Source organism: Protopterus annectens, chromosome 11.part0 (assembly GCF_019279795.1).
Source record: "Protopterus annectens isolate FY-2018-M chromosome 11.part0, PAN1.0, whole genome shotgun sequence".
Classification (NCBI taxonomy): Eukaryota; Metazoa; Chordata; order Ceratodontiformes; family Protopteridae; genus Protopterus; species Protopterus annectens.
In genome coordinates, this window is record NC_056745.1 from 1556751844 (window position 1) to 1556775844 (window position 24001).

At 39.5% G+C, this 24001-nt stretch overlaps 1 protein-coding gene across 1 annotated transcript in view; it reads left to right on the forward strand.

The window, feature by feature from the left end:
- Positions 1 to 24001, forward strand: part of SMO (smoothened, frizzled class receptor) — a 558191-nt gene that overhangs the window by 115129 nt on the left and 419061 nt on the right. Inside the window, exon 3 of the mRNA XM_044088830.1 lies at positions 17011 to 17220. Within this exon, the coding sequence (XP_043944765.1) occupies positions 17011 to 17220 (210 nt within the window). The remainder of the gene's footprint in view (positions 1 to 17010; positions 17221 to 24001) is intronic.

Below are 24001 nucleotides of genomic sequence, written 5' to 3' on the forward strand. Positions count from 1 at the left end.
CCATCTTTTCTAAAACCCAAAACTTAAAGTTTGCTTGGGTACAACTTACTGAATGTTTAAATTGTGTGTTTGTTTCTTTCTTTTTGCTAATCTCATACATGTGTTCATACATTCTTTGTTTGAATTTCTTCTCAGTTTTCCCCACATAGTATGAGAAACATTTTACACAATAGATCTGGTATACTATCTCTTTTGTGTAACAAGTATAGTGTCCTGTTGCTACTAATTTGTCATGTTTATCCCCGAGTTGCTATTCTATCGAATTTGAAATATATGGATATTGGGGGCACATCCCACATCTGAAGGTGCCCTTCCTGATGTTATTCTCCGTACAACCTTTTTTACTTTCAAAATAATTTTTTTCAAATTCAAACCTTTTTTGTACCCAAATTTAAGGGTCTTTGTGAACACCTTCAAGCTGTTAGGCATACTGAAAAAAAAGTTCCCAGTATCTCAAAATGATGTTTTTAGCCTCCCTAGTATCTCTGTGGTAATTTATTGCCATAAATAGCTCTTGCTCTGAACTTTGCTTCCTACTAATCACATTTTGGTGGAATAGACACTCTTGGTCATTTTCAACTGCTGACCCTACACCTGTATCATCTTCACTAAGGAGCATCAAAGGAAAGAACTTGTGACCCCACCCCCTGAAAATGTCTTCTTTGATGTGTTTTATTACTTCTTTTGGATAACCCCTGGTTACAAAAAGTTCCTCAATGTAATTGAGTTCATTGACCAAATCCTCCATAAGGGTGGTCATGTGGGCAGCCCTCACCATTTTCCCTTTTGCAATATTTTTTTTTCCTGTAAAAAAGGATGCTCACTGTGGAAATGCAGATAGGAATTGGAATTTTTTTTCCGTACAATGTAGACGCATATATTTTGTTAACATTGTCTTTCCTAATATTCACATCCAAAAAAATGCATCTCCACCAATCCTATATTGTGGCTAAATACCAGAAGCTTTGTTGTATTATTAATATCAATAACAAAGGATTGTGTCATGCTCATGGAACCTTTCAGATGATAAATATATAATCCAGGAAATGATAATATGCTCTAATATAGTTGTAAAAAGTGGAAGAAAAAATAAAATGTTGTTCCCAGTATAATAAAACAATGTTGGCAAACACCGAGGTACATGAAGCCCCCATAGCTACCCTGTCTACCTGTTTGTAATACTCGCCCTGGAAAAAATATAATTATTTTTGAATACTAATTCCATATTTTCAAGGATTAGCCTAAAATCTTGGGATAAAAAATCAAATCCTATAAGGGCTTCTTCAAACCATGATAGACCAACACCATGGGGTATAACAGTAAAAAGATCCTTGATGTCTATGGTTACAAATATATAATCATAATTACATTCAATCCCCCCATCTTCCTCAAAAATCCCAAGAGTCAATAAGGATATGTTGGTGTAATCCATAGAAAAGCTTTAGTTTTGTATCAACAAAAATGGCAAGGGGCTGGATTTTAGAACCAGCTGAAGACACCATGGGTCTCAATGGAGGGTTGGTTATATTTTTCTATACTTTGGGGATACCAAATATCCCTGGTATAACCGGCTTGGGGGACTCTGAAAAAATCAAACGTTTGCCTGTCAATGGCCCCGTGTAACAAATTATCCTCTAACCATAAATCCAAGTTTTTATAAGCCAAATTTATCTCTTTTTTGACACTTACAGATATTTACCATCACTATGTGAAATCTCCAACATTTTACTAGTGTAGGCCCATTGTTCCATAATGGCCACCTCCTTCACCCTTGTCTGGTCTCATAATTCTGATTTCCACTTAATCCATAAAGCAGATTCTTTTCATCCTGGGATAGATTATAATTAAACCATCTTTTTTTATTGTTAAATAATTTTCAAATTTCTTTTTCCACTAGACATTCAAAGTTATTTAAAATGGGATGAATGGGTGGATTAATAATGCTTTTCTTCCTTAATTTACTAACATAACTAGTAGAGCTGTCCCCAAACATTGTTTCTAAATTTAAGTTCCTTACAAACAACTTGACATCTAAAATCGTATTTGCCACCAATCCTTTTTTTTTTGTAGTAACATAAGTAAAGCCCCTTTGGAAGAGTTCAAAATGTGTATTAGTTAATTCTAAATCACTGTAATTAAAAATGTGAAAATTATCCAAAGTGTAGACAGATCTGTCCTTGTGAATAATCATTCTATCTATTGGTTCCATTGTACAATCATTCTGTTCAACATGTCTACCCTCTAATGTATTCTGCCCACTCTGGGGGTAAGGTTAATATAATTGGTGTGGTGTCTTCCATGTCATCTGGGCATAAGATGGCTGAACTGGTTAATTATTGTGACCTTCTCACAGGGGGTTTGTCTACAGGGGCCCCTTCCTGTCTACACACATCACCATTAGTATTGTAACTTGCTCCTAGGTCTTCTGTATACAAGATCTGATTATTACATTTACCTGTATACAGGTGCCCAGTGTTACCATTCGCTGAATAAGCATGATCATTCTTGTAATCATTTTCATCTTGTTCTAACTTGGACACCTTCCTTTTCTTTTTATCCATAACCCTATCCACATCCCTAAATACATTGACATACTTACATTTGTATTCATTGACAGAATGCACCAAGTCTTTTTCAATAGTTTGATTCAATTGTAAAATGTCCTAGTGCAATTCATCCATCAAACGTTCATTATTTTTAGTAGTAGCCTGCATGAGGGCCAGTCCACAGTCATTTAAAATAGCCTCAAGTTTATTAAAAAATTCTGTGCCGTCCTCAACATTAATGGGAAACTTTACAACTCTTAACCCCTTTGGAACATACTTCCGTTCAATACTAGTTTCCAAATACCAATGATCTAGTGTCAGCGCTTTATATTTCAGGAGTTTATCTTTCAGTTTGTAAAGGATACCTTGGTAGGAAGTCTGCTCTTTCCTAGGGGGTTCCTGGCTGCTAAACACGCCTCGCTTTAACCATTCGCTCAAATTCAGGTTAAAGTATAAGCATAATAGAATCCTTTGTTATTTATATTAATAACACAATGACATTTCTGGTATTTGGCCACAATATAGGGTTGGCGGAGATGCATTTTTTGGATGTGAATATTAGGAAGGACAATGTTAACAAAAGATATGTGTGTCTACATTTTTACCGGAAAAATATTTTTCCAAATCCTATCTGCATTTCCAGAGTGAGCATCCTTTTTTACAGGAAAAAAAAACATTGCAAAAGGACAAATGGTGAGGGCTCCCTGTATGACCACCATAATGGAGGATTTGGTCAATGAACAAATGTCTATACTAGCAAGAAGCTGTCCTTCTCCACTATTCAGCAGGCTTTACTTAAATACCTCTAAAATGCCTCCACAAACCCCAGCCTTACCTCCCAAATTAAAGCCTTCCTACTGTCCAATACCCCCACTGATAATTACCTATCTTCTCACAGCATATGGACACCAGGACCTCCTAGGCAGTCACTACCCTAGGTCCCAAACCACCACCCCAAATCCATCAAAGAGCTTTAATGACCTACTACTCCCCCTCTCATCTAACTCCATAAATACAAAAACTCAGTATCCAATTAGAGTCAAATATATTAACCACAAAACCAAACATTATCTAAAACTGATACTTAAACTCCAGAAACTTATACTCATAGATTACAACTGAACCTCATAATTGATGGGGGCATACACCCTAACCCTGGCCCAAGCCCATCAGATGCAACCTCACCCATAAATAATACCCCTACTAGCTTGAAAAACTTAAACAAATTTTCCAACTCACTCCTGGTCTGTCATCTAAATATACGAAGCTTAAATAATAAAATCCACTGTGTGCACACCCTCTTGGCCATACACTTCCCTGACATACTTTGCCTAACTGAAACCTAGCTCAAACCTGCTACTACTAACAATGAGGTCATACCCCCAGGTTATAATATATTAACACTAGGCTGCACCTCTGGGAAGGGAGGAGCAGTATTGTATAAATCCACACTAGATGTAACCATATCTAGTCCTCAACATGCACCCCAAGATAATAATGCAGAAATACTTATTACAAAACTGCAAATTAACAAACATAAATCTATAAATATTGTTTGCATTTATATTCCTCCAGGTAACAACACAAATACCCTAGAGGACACCCTCCAGTGGCTATCCATAAACTGCCCACAAGAAACCATAGTGCTCTGGGATTTTAACATCGACTAGAACACTTGTTCCTCAGACTCCCCTACTACCCACTTAAATCTGTATAATTTTACCCCGGTCATATCTTCCCCCACCAGAATCAGTAAGCCCCATAACAAAGAAAGTATTTTATACTGGATTCTCATAAACAACCACCCCCACATGTATAATACAGGCACCCACTCCAAGGATATAAGTGATCACTACCTCACCTATATACTCAGGCAAAAAAATGACATCCCTCAGCTACCCACCTTCAAAACTGTAAGGAGCAATATGAACTTTAATCAAATAAATTCCAAAGTGAGCTCAAGTCATGTGACTGGTCTCACCTAAGACAGCTCCCTCTAGATGAAGCATTTGCTTACTTTAACTCTAAGTTTCTTGCTATCTTTGACAACCACGCTCCTACTTGAACAATCAGAACCAATAAAAAAGTAGCACCATGGCTATCAAAAGATACCAGACAAAAAATCATAAGAAGGAATAAAGCCTGGGCCTCGTGGAGGACCTCCAAATCCCCAAAGGACCAACTGTTATACAATGAACTTAGCATTGATACAAAGAAGTCCATTATGATAGACAAAAAAACCTGTTACTGTCACCTGTGACAGAAACACCAAACTCGCACACACATATTCTGGTCTACTTTGAATAACCTCCTCCACCCAGGGTATTCCACTGCCACTACCCCTTTGACCACCCTCCAAAATCCTCCAGAAAATGTGGCTAACACCCTTAATGCCTTCTTCTTCCCTTGCCAACAACCTTGCCTCCAATAGCCCAAGTACTATCGACCCCACACCCAAATCACATCTGTCCTTCAGCTTTAAACCAGTACCAACATCACTTATCAAGTCACTAATTAAGAAACTAAAGCCCACCACCCTTTTCTTCAAAAAGCCACTGATGAATTAGCATATCCCATTTCAATACTGATCAATAGAACTATTGTTGAAGCCTATATCCCCTCAATATGGAAGATCTCCCACATTATTCCTCTTCATAAAGGGGGTACTTCTAATGAATTTTTAAACTATAGACCTATAGCCATACTGTCACCCTTGGCAAAATTTATGGAAAAATGTATCCATAAACAATTCCTACCATATCTCAATCTGAGCAATCTTTTAGCCTCCACCCAGCTTGTTTTTAGACCGTACCATAATACAACATCAGCCCTCTTTTCCTTCTCTCAAACAATAAATCAAAACCGTAATAACAACAAACTCTCCTTTGTCCTTTTCTTAGACCTATTCAAGGAGTTCAAGCATGGTAAACCACCAGTTATTACTATGTACACTAAAAACACTTGCACTAGATAGCCAAGCAATTCTCTGGTTTCAGCCCTATCTAAGTGGCAGACAACAAGCTGTATTATGGAAGGGGAATCTATCCACCCTATTACCAATTGCCCTTGGAGTCCCTCAGGGGTCCATATTAGGGCCACTCCTTTTCTCCATTTTCATTAATGGTTTGAATACAGTCATCCCAAACAGAACTTGTATTCAGTATGCGGATGACTCTACCCTTATCTGTTCTGCTACCTCTCCCACAGATTTACAGAATTTATCACAAAGCACCTTTAATAAGGTGGAAAACTGGCGTCTTCTATTAAATCCAAATAAAACAAAGATGTTACTCTTCACCCCCACTCGTAAAGTTCCTTTGCCATTACTTACCACAAAATCCAACAATGGAACTATAATTTCCCTAGAACCTACAACTAAGCTACTAGGTGTATTAATCAACACCAGTCTCAAGTACGATGCCCACATCGACCGAACTGTTAAGACAGTAAATAAGAAACTTGGCTCTTTATATAAGATTAAACAATTCCTTACCCAATCTGCTAGGACTGTGATTGCTCGAACACATTTACTTTCAACCCTACAATATGCCTCTCCTATTCTTACAAATCTAAATAAATCTCACCTAAGTAAACTCACTTCCTGCTACAAAAGCATTGCCAGATTTGCCACAGGTTCACCATATAGACAACACCATTGTCTGAACCTTTTAACTCTAGGCTGGCTAGAACTACCCTGTCAAATTCAGTATAATCAATTAATAGTTGCACACAAAATTCTCTATCAACCAGAAATTACACCCATACTTAAAAATATCATCCCATACAGCAACCTAAAAACACTACACTCCTCAAATAGAGTGCTAGTTCAAACTGTTAAAGCCAACAGCTTAGCTGGTGTCTCTCTATTTACCAACTCTTTTGGCAAAATCTGGAACTTACTTCCTGCTGAACTCACTGCAGTCCCCTCTTTGACTCAGTTTAAAACATCTCTTAAAAAACACTTGAAATACACTGGCTATGCCCCTGTACAAACCCTGACTAACCTTCTCTATTTACTGTGCATCTCTTAAAACTTTGCTTCATATTGAAACCATCATAACCATAACTCCTGCACCTCTGCTGAATCTGATGTTTGATTAGTTAGTGTACTGCAGAACTACAAGAGAACTTACACATCTATGTACAACTAAAATTACTATGTTGTGCATAAAAGTTTATAATCATCAAACCTGTTGTATGTTCTGGCATAACCAGAATAGCTTTCTGCTAGTAATTCCATACAAAGTATACAAGTGTCAAACTATGAAACTGTTCCTGTACAAAAGTATATAATTGTCAAAGCCACACTATCTGTATGTATGTATCTATGGAGCTTTTCTCCCCGGGCCTCCACTTAAAATGGACCAAAATACAGTTGGACTTTCTCATTTAACAAATGTAAAATAAACAAAAATAAATAAAAACTCATTTACATTGGGGAACTTTTTGTAACCAGGGGTTATCCAAAAGAAGTAATAAAACACAACAAAGAAGACATTTTCAGGGGGTGGGGTCACAAGTATTTCCCCTGATGCCCCTTAGTGAAGATGATACAGGTGTAGGGTCAGCAGTTGAAAATGACCAGGAGTGTCTATTTCACCAAAATGTGATTAGTAGGAAGCGAAGTTCAGAGCAAGAGCTATTTATGGCAATAAATTACCACAGAGATACTAGGTAGGTTAAAAACATCATTTTGAGATATTGGGAACGTTTTCCAGTATGCCTAACAGCTTGGAGGTGTTTACAAAGATCCTTAAATTTGGGTACAAAAGAGGTTTGAATTTTAAAAATTATTTTGAAAGTAAAAAAGGTTGTACGGAGAATAACATCAGGAAGGGCACCTTCAGTTGTGGGATGTGCCCCCAATGTCCATATATTTCAAATTCGATAGAATAGCAACTTAGGGATAAGCATGACAAATTAGTTGCAACAGAACACTATACTTGTTGCACAAAAGGGATAGTATACCTGGCCCGTTATGTAAAATGTTTCTTATACTATGTGGGGAAAACTGAGAGGAAATTAAAACAAAGAATGTATGAAAACATGTATGAGATTAGCAAAAACAAGGAAACAAATGCACTATTTAACATTCGGTAAGTTGTACCCAAGCAAACTCTAAGTTTGGGGTTTTGGAAAAGGGGGAGATTCCAGAAAGGGGAAGGAGACTGTGAAACAAATCTTGAATATAGGGAGCTTATATGGCAGTTAATACTGGATGCCTGTAACCCCCCTGGATTTAAACAAGCATTATTCCATTGTCCCTGCCGTAAAAAGAAGGGCTTTGAAATATTGAATAAAGACAAAATATAAAAACTGATGTTATAAAATTGATACTATATTTTTTAATATGGTGTTGTACCATTATATTTACTTTCAAAAAAGGAATTTATAGGGTGTTTACTACATAGTCTATTAACATTTAATTGATTGTAATTAGAGAGCAACCAATGAACACTGTGCTAACATTAATAAGTCAATTTATTCTAATTAGTGATTGTATTTAAATGTTTTTTAATTCTGTTAATGTATTTTGATGAAGTTCCCTGTGAGGAATGAAAGTGGTTAATCTTTTTACCATTAAACGTTTTTATGGTATTGGACTTTGTGTTTTTTTGCTACTGTTTGATGCTTGGTTATACAACACGAGTGATTTGCAGCTGCCTTTATTGGGTCCAGTGGTGCCTGCTGAGTTTTTTTAAAAGGGTTTTCGGATTGTTTTAAATTCAGCTTTTACCGGATTGTGTATTGTTGGTTTTCCACATGATAGACCAGATTACATTTTTATATCATCTGAAGAAGTTTTGATATCATCTGAGAAAGTTTTGACATCCTGCAGTTGTACTTTCAGTTCCTCATCTGATAAACTGTACAGTTTTAAATCACTGACAAAGAGAAGATGAGTTGTTTTCTAGGAGCCGAATTATAGCCATGGCCTAACCTGTTTAGTAGACAGCATAATGGGTTAAGGGCAGGGCAGAAGAGCAATGGTTCATAGGTGTGTACTAGGCTAATGGCCCTGGAGCCTTCACAAGCCTAGCCCATAAGATTACCATGGCATTGTGCCACCCGACCTTAGTTCCCAGTGCCTCTGTTAAGTAGAGCCACTGGAGTGATCCCGAGGTGAATTTTCTGTTTCCCATCCACTCATCAAGATTTCTCTTGAAGAGGGCCAGTGAGGTGCTCTGCTTGGGTCTATATTAGAACATCGAAATTTCACAATTTCGAATGTTCTAACATGGACCCCTGTTCAGCGAACGCTGACAACATCGAACATGCAGAACAGCAAATTTTTTCCTAGGGACAAAAATTTGCTTTTCCGAAACACATACACACAACACAAGCACACCAAACAAACAGCAATCCACACACATACACCTAAAATCTTACAGCTAACCCTACACTAAACTGTACAAACACCACAAACTATCCACTTACCTTAACCCAAACCCTAATCCTAAGGTCTGTCATATCGCACACTTACCTCACCCGAGCCCTAACTCACCTAACCCGCCCTAACCCTCACGTCCACACAATCGCACACATACCTAACCCTAACTCACCTAACCTGTGCCCAATCGCACACTTACCTGAACCCGACCTGTAACTTTCCACCACAGCGCTGAAAATAGTGAAACAACAGAAATGGACAACCGAATTCTTTTCCTAGGAAAAAATTTGGTTTTTTGTTGTTTCGCTATTTTCACTGTTCGCTGAATAGGGGTCGATATTTGAACATTCGAAATTGTGAAATTTCGATGTTCTAATATAGACCCGCTCTGCTTGACATGTATGGGAAGTCTGTTCCATAGCATGGGCAGTCTCTGGGTTATGAACCTGTCCCTCCAGCATGTTCTGTTGATTGTGGTAATGAGGTTGAGGTCTGTGGAGCATGTGGTGCGGAGGGATTGGGATTTCTTTAGATGTAGCATTTCTAACAGAGCTGGGTCAGACATGGCTTTGTAAGTCAAGCAGAGATCGCCTCTAAGTAGGCAATTTGAGACAGAGAATAGTTGGAGTTTTTTGAGTCTGTCCATATAGGACAAGTGTTTAAGGCCTAGGATCCACTTTGTGAGGTACTTTTGTGGCCTCTGCAGTTGTTGCATGTGTCTAGTGAGGTACATGCCAGATGGGGCATTGTACTCGATGACTGGCCTAATAAGGGAAGAATAGAGGGAGACCATGACCTCTTTCTTCCTGGATGCAAAACCCTTAGTAATGAGATGTGCCACATAGAAGGACTTTCTGACCACAGTGGCAATGTGATGGTCAAAAGAGAGGTTGCTGTCAACCTGTGTTCTCAGATTTCTTATAATGCCGTCTGTGTTCAGTGGACTACCATTGATGTGGTAATTCAAGGGAACCGGGTTTTTCCCAAGGGGGATGATGACACATTTTTTGGCATTGAGCTTAAGGCCATAGTTCTGACACCAGTCATTGGTCTCAGTGAGGCCTTTCTGTAGGAGGTCAACATCACTTGGGGAGTTAATAATATCTCCCAACTTGCAATTGTCTGCGAACTTTGTCAGCCAGAGTCCTTTCGTGTTGGTCTGGACTTCAGAGAAGTAGATACCAAACAGTAGAGGTCCCAGGACCGAACCCTGTGGGACTCCACTCGTGACTGGTCAGCAGTCTGGAGTCAGCTACTTTCACACTGTGGGTTCTATCTCTGAGCGACAGAGATTTACCCTGGAATATCACCCTTTGAATTTTTATCCCTGGGTTAATAATTTGTCTTTTTATCATGGCTTAATTGCAAAGTAGTCTGCCACTGTTTCATGGTCACTGTAATGTAGTCGATCAGTGTAGGGTGTATCTTATACATTTTTAAGCACTCTTTTATCCATGAATGTGGGATACTAGCAAATGCTTTTTTTGTAGTCAATCCATTCCATATTTAGATTCTTCCCCTTTTTACAGCTCTCTACTAGGACGTTAACAGCAAATGATCCTTTGTTCCATATGACTTTCTTTTATTGCCCTTTTGTTCTACTGCCATAATAGAGTTTTCTTCTAAATGATTATAAACTCTGTCAGCATCAATTCCCATGTATAATTTATACATCGTCGGAAGGCAAGTTATTGGTCTATAATTTTTAGGGTAGCTTGCAGGCTCACTCTTAAGTAGGAGCATTGTTTTTCCTGTTGGCCAGGTTGGTATCTGTTTGGGGTGCGCATATAAGTAGTTCTTACTCATGGCTAAACCTTCGTGCAAAGATGTTAATACTTGTAACCAAAAGTTACGTACTGCATCTGGGCCTGGGGTTTTCCAGTTAGAGGCTTTTCTTAACTTTGTTACAATCTCTCTGGCTGTTATTTCATCCCATTTCATAACCTATACCTTTAAACTTCTTATTATTTCTTTTACTTCTATCCATTTACCATTGTTGTTATGTTCCACAGGATCTTCATAGATACTTCTCCAAAATATATCTATTTATTCTTTTTTGGCGGTCTTATTCCTTTTACCTTATTTCCCAATTGTCTATAAAACTTTTTTGGGTCATGAATAAATTGCTTATTTTGTACTTTTCCTTTATATTAATTTGTGTATCTTCTAAGTTTTTCCACTGTGCTGAAAAGTTTAGTTTATTTGCGATAGTGCATAATAGATTCTGGTCTGTTCTAATACTGAGTATCGCTTTTATCACATCTATTTTTCTTAGTATTTTTGTTGATCTGTTCCCTCTTCTATATTCTTTTAACAGTGACAGTTATTGCCTTAATTGTGTCCTCAGTGTGATTCAGAAGATGAGGAGGGAGAGAAACACCCAAGATAGTCGTAGTAGTAATTTGACTCTGGCAGCACTGGTTTTCCCCAGTTGTGGAAATGGCCATGTGGGACCACCCATTTCTGCCCGCAATGATGGACACAATACAAATGGTCTATAATACACCCCAGCCTAATGACAATGGAGCTCATTACACGGATGATTCATTCTTGATGTTTTGTGCACCAGTGTTCTAATGGTATGCTGAACACCATTAGGGAGGCTAGGAAGCCAACCACCAGGAAGTCCTACATGTCCAAATGGAAGAGGTTTTCCATATGATGTCTTGGCAGAGGATAGGACCCAAGGGTTGTAGATGTGCTTTTGATCCTCCAGTGTCTCACTGAGCTGTGTGGAGTAGACTTGTTTACACATCAGTCTTACTTCATCTGTCCACCATTTCAGCTTGCCTTCTACTATACTCAAGCTTTGCTAGCTTTAGACAAATAAAACAAGGGGATCCTACACCTGAGACCATGCAGGGGATCCTACACCTGAGGCCATGCAGGGAAGGGCATCTGCTTTCTGGATCCTAAGTTATATGTTAGAAAAGCTTTCCCGATTTCCCTTTGAACTCGCTGCATCTATATCCATTAGTTACATCAGCTCAGCTAGGAAGTTTCTGAATTGCAGGCTTTAATGTGCAACCGTCTTTTCCTTCTCTTTCATAAGGCTGTGTTGAGACTTAGAACTGACACTTCCTTCACGCCCAGAATAGTGGCAGTCTACTGTTAATCTATTAATCAGATCTTTTAGCTGTCAACCTTCTCCCCCACCCTCAAAATGGGTGTGAAAAAAACATGCATAGGCTGGATGTTTGGACACAGCTTGGATACGATCTGCACAGACCCATGGACTTCAGGAAAACGAGTGAGCTATTCAGCCTCCTTGTCGAGAAGATGAGTGATGATGCAAAGTATATCTGAATGGCTTAGTACAGTTCTGTTAATTATTCCAAGGGAATTCTCTGGTAGGACCAGTCAATGCTGTGGCATTCTTAAAAGGAGTTGACAAACTATTCTGGAAGCTGCCACCTGGACTTCACACCTTTTCGAAACACTGCAGATTGGACAGTCATTCTAAGGCTAGGACAGGTTTTGCTAGGACAATTCTACAAGGCATGCTTAACCCCAGTCACTTTTTTCACTCTTATCACCCATGCTCCATAAAGCTCTGTGAATCATTTTCAGTAGTAAGGAGTACTCAACAGTAATCTAAATGAAGAACATAATGCAGTTATGTAGGTAACTTGCTGTAATAATAGAAGCTTGAATAGATCACTGTTGCACTACTATCTTCCAACTACCTTCCCTGCGTTTCTCCCAAGAGCCATTACACCCTCCTGAGCTGAGTTGGGGGTACCAATTTCCCATTTGTCCTTTCTGACCTTTCTCTAAGTACCTATGGCCTTGGGTCTGCTCAGATTTGTGCAATGGACAGAGGGGAATTTCAATACCCCCCCCCCCGAACAACCCATTTTCAGCTCCTGAATAATGGAGAAATGAGTATTGCACAATGTCTCTTCCAGGCTTTATACCTTTATCTTTTCTTTGCCTAAAATCTCACCTTTGTGGCCCTTGCTATGCTTTTGGGCAGGAAAGGTCTAAAATATTATAGGCAGGCATTCTTTTACTTTCATCCTTAGGAATGCTGGGGACCACACAAAGAGGGAAGGATCCTGAATCTGGCTTGATCGTACATGAGCAGCACCTGGCGGCTAAGTCCCAGTAGTAATGACTGCTGCAATAATGATCTAGTAAAACATCTATTACAGTGATAGGTTACCTACACAATTGTGCTTTCCTGCTGTTTCTGAACAAAATGCAGAAATGTCTTTATGCAGTTGTTCTACAAGCAAAAGAGTCATAATGAAGATAGAGTAGTAAACAGCAATGGGAGTTCAACCAAATCCACCCCTGTCTCAGGTCAATATTAAAACTAATTCAGAGGCGGTGAGTGGCGTACTAACACCATACTGTCACCCCCAGAAGTGTACAGAAAGTCTGCTTTGTGATGAAACAGTCCTTTTGGTGTTTCCACAAGACATAGTTCTGCAAAACTGGAAGCACACTGTAGTACCAGTTCCTGGAAAACAGTCTATATTGGATCTATAGAGATCTTCACTCCTCAGTCTCTGGCTGTTTATCTCTTGGATTGAGTGTCATCAGCTCCAGACAGGGTAGAAAAGTAGGTGTTTGCATCTTTCACACTGCCCATGAGAATGTTTTGCCATCTCAGATTCTGTGTCTTTCTTTGAGACCTTGATATATTGTAGTTTTTGGAAGAAATGCCTGATGGATGGTGATCACCAGAAAAGGTTCAAAATGTAAGCTTCTTTGGCATTAACAGTTGGTGGGCTGATGGTCTGCATAGCTTTTGATGGAGTAGACAGGTTAACTAGACTGGGAAGATCTGGCATAATTTTATCTTAACAATGTTGGCTGCTCTTTGTCCCTCTGCCATGGGTACAAGACTGTCCTTTATGGATTTCCCATGTAGTGGTCCCATGCTCTTCAGATCAGAGATAGATGGTTTCTTTAAGTATGTTTAGGAAGAAGGGCAGACCCATACAGCTGTGACTGTAAAGTTCCTTCCCCTGCAATGATTTTTTTCAAAATCACAGAGGAGCCAGTAGAAAATGTGGTTCTGCTTGATGCCACAGAATCAACAGTAGGATTTCTGGCAGAAAAGACAAAAGCCCCTCCCTCAATGGTTCTGAGAATGGATGCGGGTGTATGAGGCTTGATCTTTAATGCTTTCAAGGTAGCCACAGATAGCCATATGGTAGACATCACTAGCCCTGACTACCAAACTAACTATCCCAGCAGGAAGTGGTTGGGAGCAGGTGCTTCTTCTGTGCTTCAGTATGGTCCATCCTCAGCAGCAATACAATGCTATGGGAGTCTGTAGCCAAAAGCTTTCTGATAAAATACTCTTTCACTTCCCACTACTAACTTTTTTCCTTTTGTGGGGGCAGTTGGGTCCATCTATGCCCACTGATCATCTGATCACTTACTGTGATTCTTTCTATTTGTTCCATACTGGGTGAGAGTGACCATCATCGAAGCAGACATCTGAGGATTTTTTGTTTGCCCTACTATCTATTCTTCATTTTGTACAAGTGCTTGGAGGAGGGCTGTGTAAAGATTGCAGGGTGATGCCTTCAACTCCTTCTTCAAATGGCATAGTCTTTCAGACAGCTCGACCCTTTCTTTTTTAATTGGATGGCTCATGCTAGGTATGTGGTCTATATTGAGATTTATTGGAGATGGCACACTGCTCAACCTCCAACCCACCTGTAGTGCTCAGACACAGGCTGGCTGCACCATAGAACCAGCTTCTAATATCCCTCCTTGCCTCATTCTTCCCATCCTTTCTTCCAGAAAGCAGTGACAAGAAAAGTGTGCTGATCCATCTCAAAAAATGAGTCATACCAAAGGTTCAACCATGACAAGATTATTATTTCATATTCTTTTTAGTTCCAAAAATGCTCTTTTCCTCAGACCAGGTCTGGATTTAAGTAGCCTAGACATATTCATCCTCTTAAAGTCTTTTCATAAAGTCATTCTTCAGTCTGTTTTTTTTCTGAGTTATCCAGAGAGGACTGGATGTGTTCTTTATAGCTTCAGGAAGCTTACCTACACATAAAGGTAACAAACAGCATAATTCTGAAGATTCCTCCACTGTTGTATAGGAGCCAGTCATTATCATTTCAGAGTACATCTTTTTGGTCTCACTTAAGCACCCAAAATATATATAAAATGTATGCCAATAGTAGTTCTCGTGGTGCTACAGGCAGCAAAAACCATCTCTGCACCTAATCAACCCATTTGCTCATGGGAGATAGCCAGGCATTCCTGGGCTTGGCAAAAGCTCTGTCACACATTTTTTTCCTGTCTAGGAAGATCCATTGGCCTATCCATTCCCCCAATGGGAAGAAATGAGATGTAACTAACCCTTCCTGCTGCTTCCCTGAGAACTGCCCATGGCTTACTGAATTCTCCAGTTCAGGCATCTGCATAATGTCACTTCATGCTCCTTAGGCCTTGCTGCATTGATACAAAGCCTAATGCTCCTGATAAGTATTGCCCAAGTGGCGAGCCATTGCCACTTCCTTCCCCATGATGAGCAAACCTGCAGCAGTCCCTTACTCCCAGTCGCTAGCTGGTGAGCATAGCATTCTCTGTAGTCCTGCGTTTAACAACTAAAATTAATACATTATATTTACTGACATTAAATTCTCTTTGCTTGACAGCTCTAAGTGTTTAGGGTATTCCAGCTTCTTAGTTACAGAATGTTTATTGCCATAGCCGTACAAGTAGAGCAAGTAAACAATCCAAATATATCTAATTTTCTATTTCCATTTTACATTTCCTCTAGGTGAAGTCCAGTTTTACCCAGGAATTCTCTGTCTTTTTCCTTTTTCAGAATTTTACCCCAGAATGTTAGTTTGCAGATCCTTTCTTGTATCATCATTTCCAGGAATGTCCTACATCACGTTTACTGTAGAGCAGTGGCTACCTGCTGTTTTGCATTTACTGTGTGTTTTCTACCTTGTCTCTGTCTGAACCTGTCAACCTTTTCCTGTTTTCTGTTTTTAGGTGATCTCTATTTTTGAGAGTTCAGGCCCAAGTAATTGTAACCAGTTATGTGTAAAATAATTGCTGTACTTTACCCAGCCTAATACCACTACATTACAGATTCAATCACAATGTTAGCAAATTGCTTACTTTTATGACTGGACTATTTTTATGTTGGGGGCATCTCCCTACCTCCTTTATAAAGGGCTTTGCCTCTTGCAGCCAGAGACTTGATATAATCAGAGATGTCATTGTACTTCATGGCAAGGGAAAAAACATGACTTATTGACCTTGTTTGACAGATAATAATTTTGCCCAAATAGTTTGTTTCTAATATGTGATTATCTCACAGCTGATTGTTGTTGTTGTGTCCTTCGGCTTTTTCCCGGTTAGGGGTCGCCACAGCGGAGCTCTGGTCCGCTAATGATTGGTAGAAGATTTTTACGTGCGGAGTTATCAGCTCTAACGCACAACCTTCAACGAAGGTACTCCACACAGAAGACGATTTAGCTGAGAATCGAACGGACAACATCTTGCTGTGAGTTGACAACGCTACCGCAGCACCACCACCGCCCATGATTATCTCACAGCTGATAGGATACCCCACTTGCTTCATTGTCATATGGACCGGAGTAAAAGCTAACAGAGAAAATTTCTGAAGGAAAGCAAAGCATGGTGCCTTAGAGAGGTATTTATGAACTTATGTAGTAGCCTAGATTTAGACATGAGTGACTTTTATGATGTTCCAAATAAGGGCAAACTTAATTTGCATAAAATCATGAATGTGAGGTTATCCTCTTTGCCTTTAAGTAAGAGTGTGTGTGTGTGTGTGTGTGTGTGTGTGTGTGTGTGTGTGTCTCCTGTGATAAAGTGGTGTCCCATCTAAGTTTACTTTCTCTACCTTGTACACACTGAGTGCCAGGATGGGCCTAGTTTTCCCATGATCTGAGACTGGATTAAGCAGACATCAGAATTAATTTGTGTTTTAAAGGATTGCAGAGCACAAGAATCATTGAATTTTGGGTAGCCTTAAAGGTCTGTGTTTCTTTGCAGGTTGGTGCACATTTATAAGTTTTGATAATTCTTCATTTATATTTTAATTCCTTGCCACAGAATGAAGTTCAGAATATCAAGTTCAATAACTCTGGTCAGTGTGAGGCCCCTCTGGTGCGGACAGATAACCAGAAGAGCTGGTATGAAGATGTGGAGGGCTGTGGAATCCAGTGCCAGAATCCTCTCTTTACGGCCCAGGAGCACCGTGAAATGCATGTTTACATTGCTGCTTTTGGCTCTGTTACCATCTTCTGTACGTTTTTTACACTGGTGAGTATTGGGCTTCAATCTCTTACTTGGGTGAACTGGGTCACCGGGGGCCCTTTTTAGTTACAACCTTATTACAAATTAGATTAAAAGTAAAACAAATATCGGTAATAATGTGGAATCAAAGAAGCTGGATTAGTAAACAGATATATACAGAGCAATGGGACTGAATGTCAGATGGGAGTAAGCTGTATTAGTAAGCTGAGTGACTGAATGATGAAGGACCTAGCTCTCAACTGTCCAAATTTTCACAAAATATTCAGATTTTTGGCTCATTTTTTGATCTGTTCCACATAAAATTTGTGATTTTCTAGAAAATCACTGAGGATTGATGTCACTAAATAATGACATACATTTGAGTTTTAGACTTCATATCCTTCAGAAAATATATGCAAATACACATCCTGCTATTCTACCAGCTTTCTAAGTTTATCAGAACGATATTTAAAAACTGTTTCTATCCCCCCCCCCCCACACACACATTATTTTAGACTTTGTCCATATTTCTTTGTCTGAAAAGTTAAGAGGTATGTGTGGGACTATAAGTGTAATGGTAGAAAGCCAGGCATTAGGCATAGGTTCATACGTAGGTACTAGGCAGAGGTTCATACGTAGGTACTAGGCTATTGGCCCTAGGGCCTATATAAGCCTAGCCAAAAAGGTACCCTGGCTTTCGCCACCCAAGAAATTATTTTCCTGTGTCCCTGTCGAGCAGAGCCACAGAGGTGATCCCCGTGGTGAATTTCCTATTTCCCATCGAATCATCAAGATTTTTCTTGAAGCGTGCTAATGAGGAGCTTTGTTTGATATAGATAGGTAGTTTGTTCCAGAGTATGGGAAGTCTCTGGGACAGGAATCTATCCCTCCAGCATGTTCTATTTATTGTGGTGACAAGGTTTAGGTCCCTAGAGCGTGTAGCTCCGAGGGATTGGGATTTATTTAAGTGGAGCATGTCCAACAGCTCTGGGTTTGACATAACTTTGTATATTAGGCAGAGATCACCTCTGAGTAGGCGATATGCGACGGAGTAAAGCTGGAGTTTTTTGAGACTGTCTGCATAGGGCATCTGTTTGAGGCCGGTAATCCTCTTTGTGAGGTGCATAGTGAAACTGTTTTGTTTCTTGTAGGCCCACGAATGCTACTACTGCAGGAGAAATGTTTTGAGTAAATAAGGTGATGCAGTAATTTGTAATGACCCATATAAATGAGTTTAGATATAATTATCCAAACAGTAAACTAATTCTGTATTCTTTGAGCAGAAGCCTACCAGCCTGAGTGATTTCAATACAGTGGGGAAGCCTGCTTCTAGAAACAGTAAGTAAGTGGCAGATGAGATTTTATTTGTGATTTTAAGTTTATACTGTGGCGTTATCCTTGGTTCATAAGTAAGTGCTGGGCTAACTGCCCTTGTGGACCATTTTAAACATAACCAATTTCCCTTGGTGAGAATCAAACTCTGTACCTTTTTCTTTGAGGTAAACACCTTAACGATTACACTACCACCCTCCCCACTTATGTAAGTTTCCAATAGATGTTTCCCAAGGGATGGATTATAAATATTCCAGAATGGGCAGAGCCCGTCTACCAACTGCCAGCCTACCTTCCTGGGTTACAAACTTGTCGATGCTGCTGCACTTGAAGAGTGTGCTTGTTATTTTACCAATAGTCTTATGGCTGGGCATTGACAAGGATTTATTTTTACTTATTTATTTTTTATTTTCAGTTTGTTGGCCAGGTTTGTTCCACAAGGCCTGTGACCTCTTTTCAGGGGAGACCCGAGGTGGTATTCTTATTGACATGGGGACATTTGGAAGAGCACTAAGCAACTTCCTTTCCATCTGAGCTACCCCCAACTCAAGTAGATGGGACCTTGGTTTAGCATGTCATCTAAAGGATGGCATGCTCATGAATATGGAAGGTCCTCATTTTTTTTAGATCTTTGATTGTAAAACTTAGTATTAATTTGCCTCCTCATCTGTTTCATAAAATAAATGATGTGCAGTAATAGCAGGGTGGCTGTGCTAAACCTACCTTCTTTCTTTAAGGCCAAGGAAAACAAGAAATCAGTGTATTCATTTTCATAGGTTGGTTTTAGGCTATTGGCCCTAGGGCCTATACAAGCCTAGCCAAACAATTCCCCAGGTATTTCTTCCCACAATATTTACTTCCCTGGACCCCTGGATATGGTTTGGATCCCAGTTGTATTTTATTTTTTTTACCTGCTTCCCCACTGATCATCAAGCCCTGCCCTGCCAGCCCATGGTATCAATCCGTTCTTTCCCGGAGGGCGAGAGACCTATGGCTTATCGATTCCCTATGAAGAGGGGTGTGTGCGCCAGGTGTGGGATTTGCCATTTAAGGTTTAGGGACTGGGGTTTTGTAGTTAAGGCCTAATGTTCTCTGCACCCACCAACAGTGTCCTAATGGTTAGTGTACAGTGGGTACCACTATGTCCATGCACTCTTTCATGTGTTTGTAGTCAGATAGCCCTATCCCCTTGTTAGTAGCACCTTCATGTAATCCCCAGTCTCCACTGGGAATTCTAATATTGAGATAATCCTAAGGCACACTCCTACATTCTTTCCTGTCTAATTGAAGGGAGCGGATTCGGCTGCATCATTCCTCTTCTCACCCACACCAATTTTTAATGGGTGCCCATGCCACTAGTGAAATTCTGGTCACCTGGGTCATAGTTAGGGTCCTGTCCCTCTATTCCAACAGAGGTTGCTAGATCCCTTCAGTTAATTTTTGCTTCCTTACTTTTAATATGGACTATTGCTGTGTGCTGCTGGGAGTCTCTGACTCAAGATGTATCCCTCCGGTCAGTCCTCCTCTCCTGCCCACTTGCTACAGTCTGCCCTCCTTCCTGCATTTCTTCTTGTTTTTCGGAACTGAGCTGTGCTTATTTATTTGGCTTATGTAATAAAATGACTTTTCAATTTTGGAAAAAAGAGTGCCACAGGGGGAAGAAATGGGTGATGAGGATGGCAGGAGGTGAAAAGTTTAATGGTTGGAAGGGCCCAGTTCAAAAAATGTATAAAAACGAAAATGCCCATGATTACTTTAACGTCATTGTTTAAGCTTGCTATTACTGTTTGGATGTACAGAACCAGAGAATTCTGTGTTTGGTTATCGCTGTATAAATAGGTACCCTCATACAAGGTACATTCTGTCTTTCCAGGTATAGATTTTTAATTATTTATTGATCAAGTTGTCGGAGCTCTGCAGGTACATTAAGTGCGCCATTCACAATATAAAAAGTGGATGTATGTATAATATTTCAAAACTAACATGGCCTTTGGAAGTAAAGGGAAAAAGAAGCAAGTACAGTTTACAAAAAAAAAGGGGGGGGGGGTACTTACCATTGGTAGAACATATTTTTTTTTGTCCTGCTTCAGAGGTTTTGAGATGAGCATAACATAAACCAATGAGACTTAAGCACTTTTAACAGGCCATGACATGTGCATGAGTAACCAAGCAAGGGTTTATTGTTCCATACTGAATGAAACACAAGGTAATCTCAAAATCTGAAGCATGCTTACTTCTTTAATAAACAAAAAAAAGTTTTTTTCCTAAGAAAATAAGAGTTGTGAACATGTACTCATACTTGTATAAGTGTATGTATTATCAGTCCTTAAGCAGACTTTAATAAGTTGATGTGTTTATATTTTACTAGATATGATTTTTAAAGCTCATTGTTTCTCAAGCTTCAGTGCAGATTTTGCTTTAATGGTTTTATTTATAAAATGGCTGTAAGGCAGCCACGGTGGTGCAGTGGTTAGCGTTGCCTCACAGCAAGAGGCTCTCTGGTTCGATCCTCAGCTGGGATGCCTTCTGTGCGGAATCTGCATGTCCTGCCTGTGGTTACGTGGGTTTCCTCCCACATCCCAAAGACATGCAGTAGATGGATTGGACACACTAAATTGGCCCTAGGCATGAGTGTGTATGTGTGTGTGCCTTCTGTGGTAGGTTGGGCGTCGGGCTGGGAACATGACACTATAAAACTCCACTGCCAATCATGAGCAGACAGTTGATCCGCTGTGGTGACCCCTAACTGGGAAAGAAGAATTTATAAAGCAGCTGTACCAAGATTGCTGACCTTGTGTCAAAAGATGCACCAACATGATCTTGCAGAAGATATTCCCTCTATCTATAAATTGGAAGACAAAAATCCCTTGTCCATTTCAACATGGCAGACAGTACTTTTTAAATCTTTTTTGTTTCCGTCAACAGTCCCTCCTTTTTAATGTCTGTATTGCCATCAAACAGCCTGTGTAGTAAAAATATTGAATTGAAAAAGCAACATTTTTTGGTCAGGCCAGGTACACAACGAGTGTGCCAACACTTGTATTTGAGGATTGTTCTATAAATTGCAACTAATTTTGAACTTCATGAGTTATCAGCTTCTTGATGTACAAAATAAATATTTTGATAATTGGAAGGTCATCAAGTGTATTGCAATTTAGGTTCCAGTACAGTAGCCTCGTTATTTCAGATAACTGGCATACCTCTGTCATGATAATAAATTTAATGAATGCAGAAATTGCAATGGACTCTGCTGTGAGTTTCAGACTGGGTTACTGCCCAGAATTTCAGATAGAAATCTGTGGTATGTGTTTAACTTGGTGTGTGACTTGTATGCAGTAATTTCATGCTTAGTTAAATCAACATATGTGCTGTCTATATAATGAAATGCTTCAAAACCGGTAATATGGAAGGTATTAAAGCAACAAAAAAGCTAATGATTCTTCTGCATGCTGTCTTGCTGGTGAGTTGTGGAGGGGTGACGTTTGTATTATGCCATGTCAACCTGGGAAATGAGTTTGTTACTAATATTCTAGTTAATATTAATGAGGGTTAATATTAATGAGGAAGAGTTGCTTGCTCCTGAGGGATGGGGCTTCTGGAAGTATGGATTCCTGTTATGTTCTGTGGTGGAGACCAGAGATTGAATGGGTGGTATCTTCTTGCAAGTACAGTATAGTAGAAACTAATGCATTACAAATTCAGACTTCGGCTTGTGACCCTAACAATCTGACAAACTTTGCAAAAGATATTCCCATATAACTGGTCAATGTTGCTTTTAATATTTGCAAGAGTTTCACTGCATTTAATGTCTACAAGTAATATAGTTTTTATTTATTTTTATTTATTTATTTTATATTTGTTGACCAGACTAGTCTAGCTGGATACATATCCATTTTCAGTAGAGGCCCGGGGAGAAAAGCTCCAAGCATGAGTAAATTACAGCATACAATACTTAAAAAAAAAATGACTAGCTTCAATTACATAGCAAGATATGATTAGAAAAAAATAAAAGATATTTTTGTGAGGAATGTACAGAGACTTAGCATAGGTTTGAGAAACAATCAAGTCCTAACCCTTTAGTAGATTTCAGGTACAATCAAGCAACAGTTTATATTATAATTTGAACATTAACATTCATTTGAAAATTAGCAACAGTTTATATTGTAATTTGAACATTAACATTCATTTGAAAATTAGCAATCAGTAAGTCAAAGAAGGAGCAAGGAACAGGCAGGAAAATACAAGTCGTAGAAAGGGTTCGCTGATAATTATTCAAGAAATGTAGGGGGGAGTTTAATTGTCCATACTTGCTGAAAACCAAATTGAAGTTCTGTTATGCAATCTCACTGGTGTAATTTCTTCAGTATTCCTCTTTAAACAGCTGCTCTGGTGACATAGAGGGATAAAGCAGTGACTACGGCCCAGCTGACCTTCGTTTGATTAGCGTCTCAGACGACTGATGGAGTGGTAGGTAAGGGATGGGCATGTCCATCCCAGGTGGGAGAATTCTCCTCAAGGGGGGGGGGGGTCTTGTCCAAAGCAGGGAGTTGCCCTCGTACATGAACAATGAGCATGGTGGCTGGAGAAGGGGAAGTGGGTAGGTCATAAAAAAAAAAAAATCCCTCCCCTGGACAAAAGCACAGAGCAGCTGAGGCTCCAGGGTACCCTCAGGATCCAAGACCAGCCTCAGCAAAAAAATAGAGCAGTTCTGGGGGGGAGATTAGCTGGTAGACATGGCATGCAGGGCAAGGCCAGTACCAGTGACTTTCAAGGTGACCAAAAAAAAAAAGAAAAGAAATTCTCAGTAATAAGAGACCTGAGTAAATACATGGGCAAGTTAGTCTCATTTTGATCATTATTTTCTACCGTAGTCAAGTAATCATTCTGTCGGGCCCAGTTAATTTGCAAGGGAATATTTTTAAGGTCCAGAGAACTCACCTTACTCCTTTACTCTTGTCTTAGAAGACCCATCACCGAGTACAGTGCCCCTTTTGGTATGTACAAGTCCAAGCATATCACTAAACTGGAATGGTCCCAGTGATTTTTAACCAAAAATTTAAAGCCTTAAATCCTTCATCTATATTGGTCAATTAGCATGACTCTTCATATACTTGGTAGCCTACTAGCTGCTCCAAGGTGACCTGCTTCTCACTTTTTGAGCCAAGAGAAACCCAATCCTATCTAACCCCTTTATTTCTTCACAAAATCAATGTTTCTACACAACACCCATACTAAGGACCTACATTTACACTGCAAAATAAACAAGACTTCTGGGTAGATAAGTTCCTAACTCAATGTATTCCCAGCCTATGGAATAAGTTGCCACTAAAGGTCAAAAAAGTGCTACTTTGTGTGCCATTAAGGCTAGTCTTAATGATTCGATGGGTAGACACACATTTACAGTTGTATTATCATATACAGTCCCTCTTGAGTTGGGAAGTAGTCACCGTTAAGTATTCAAAAAGGGTGGCAAGAA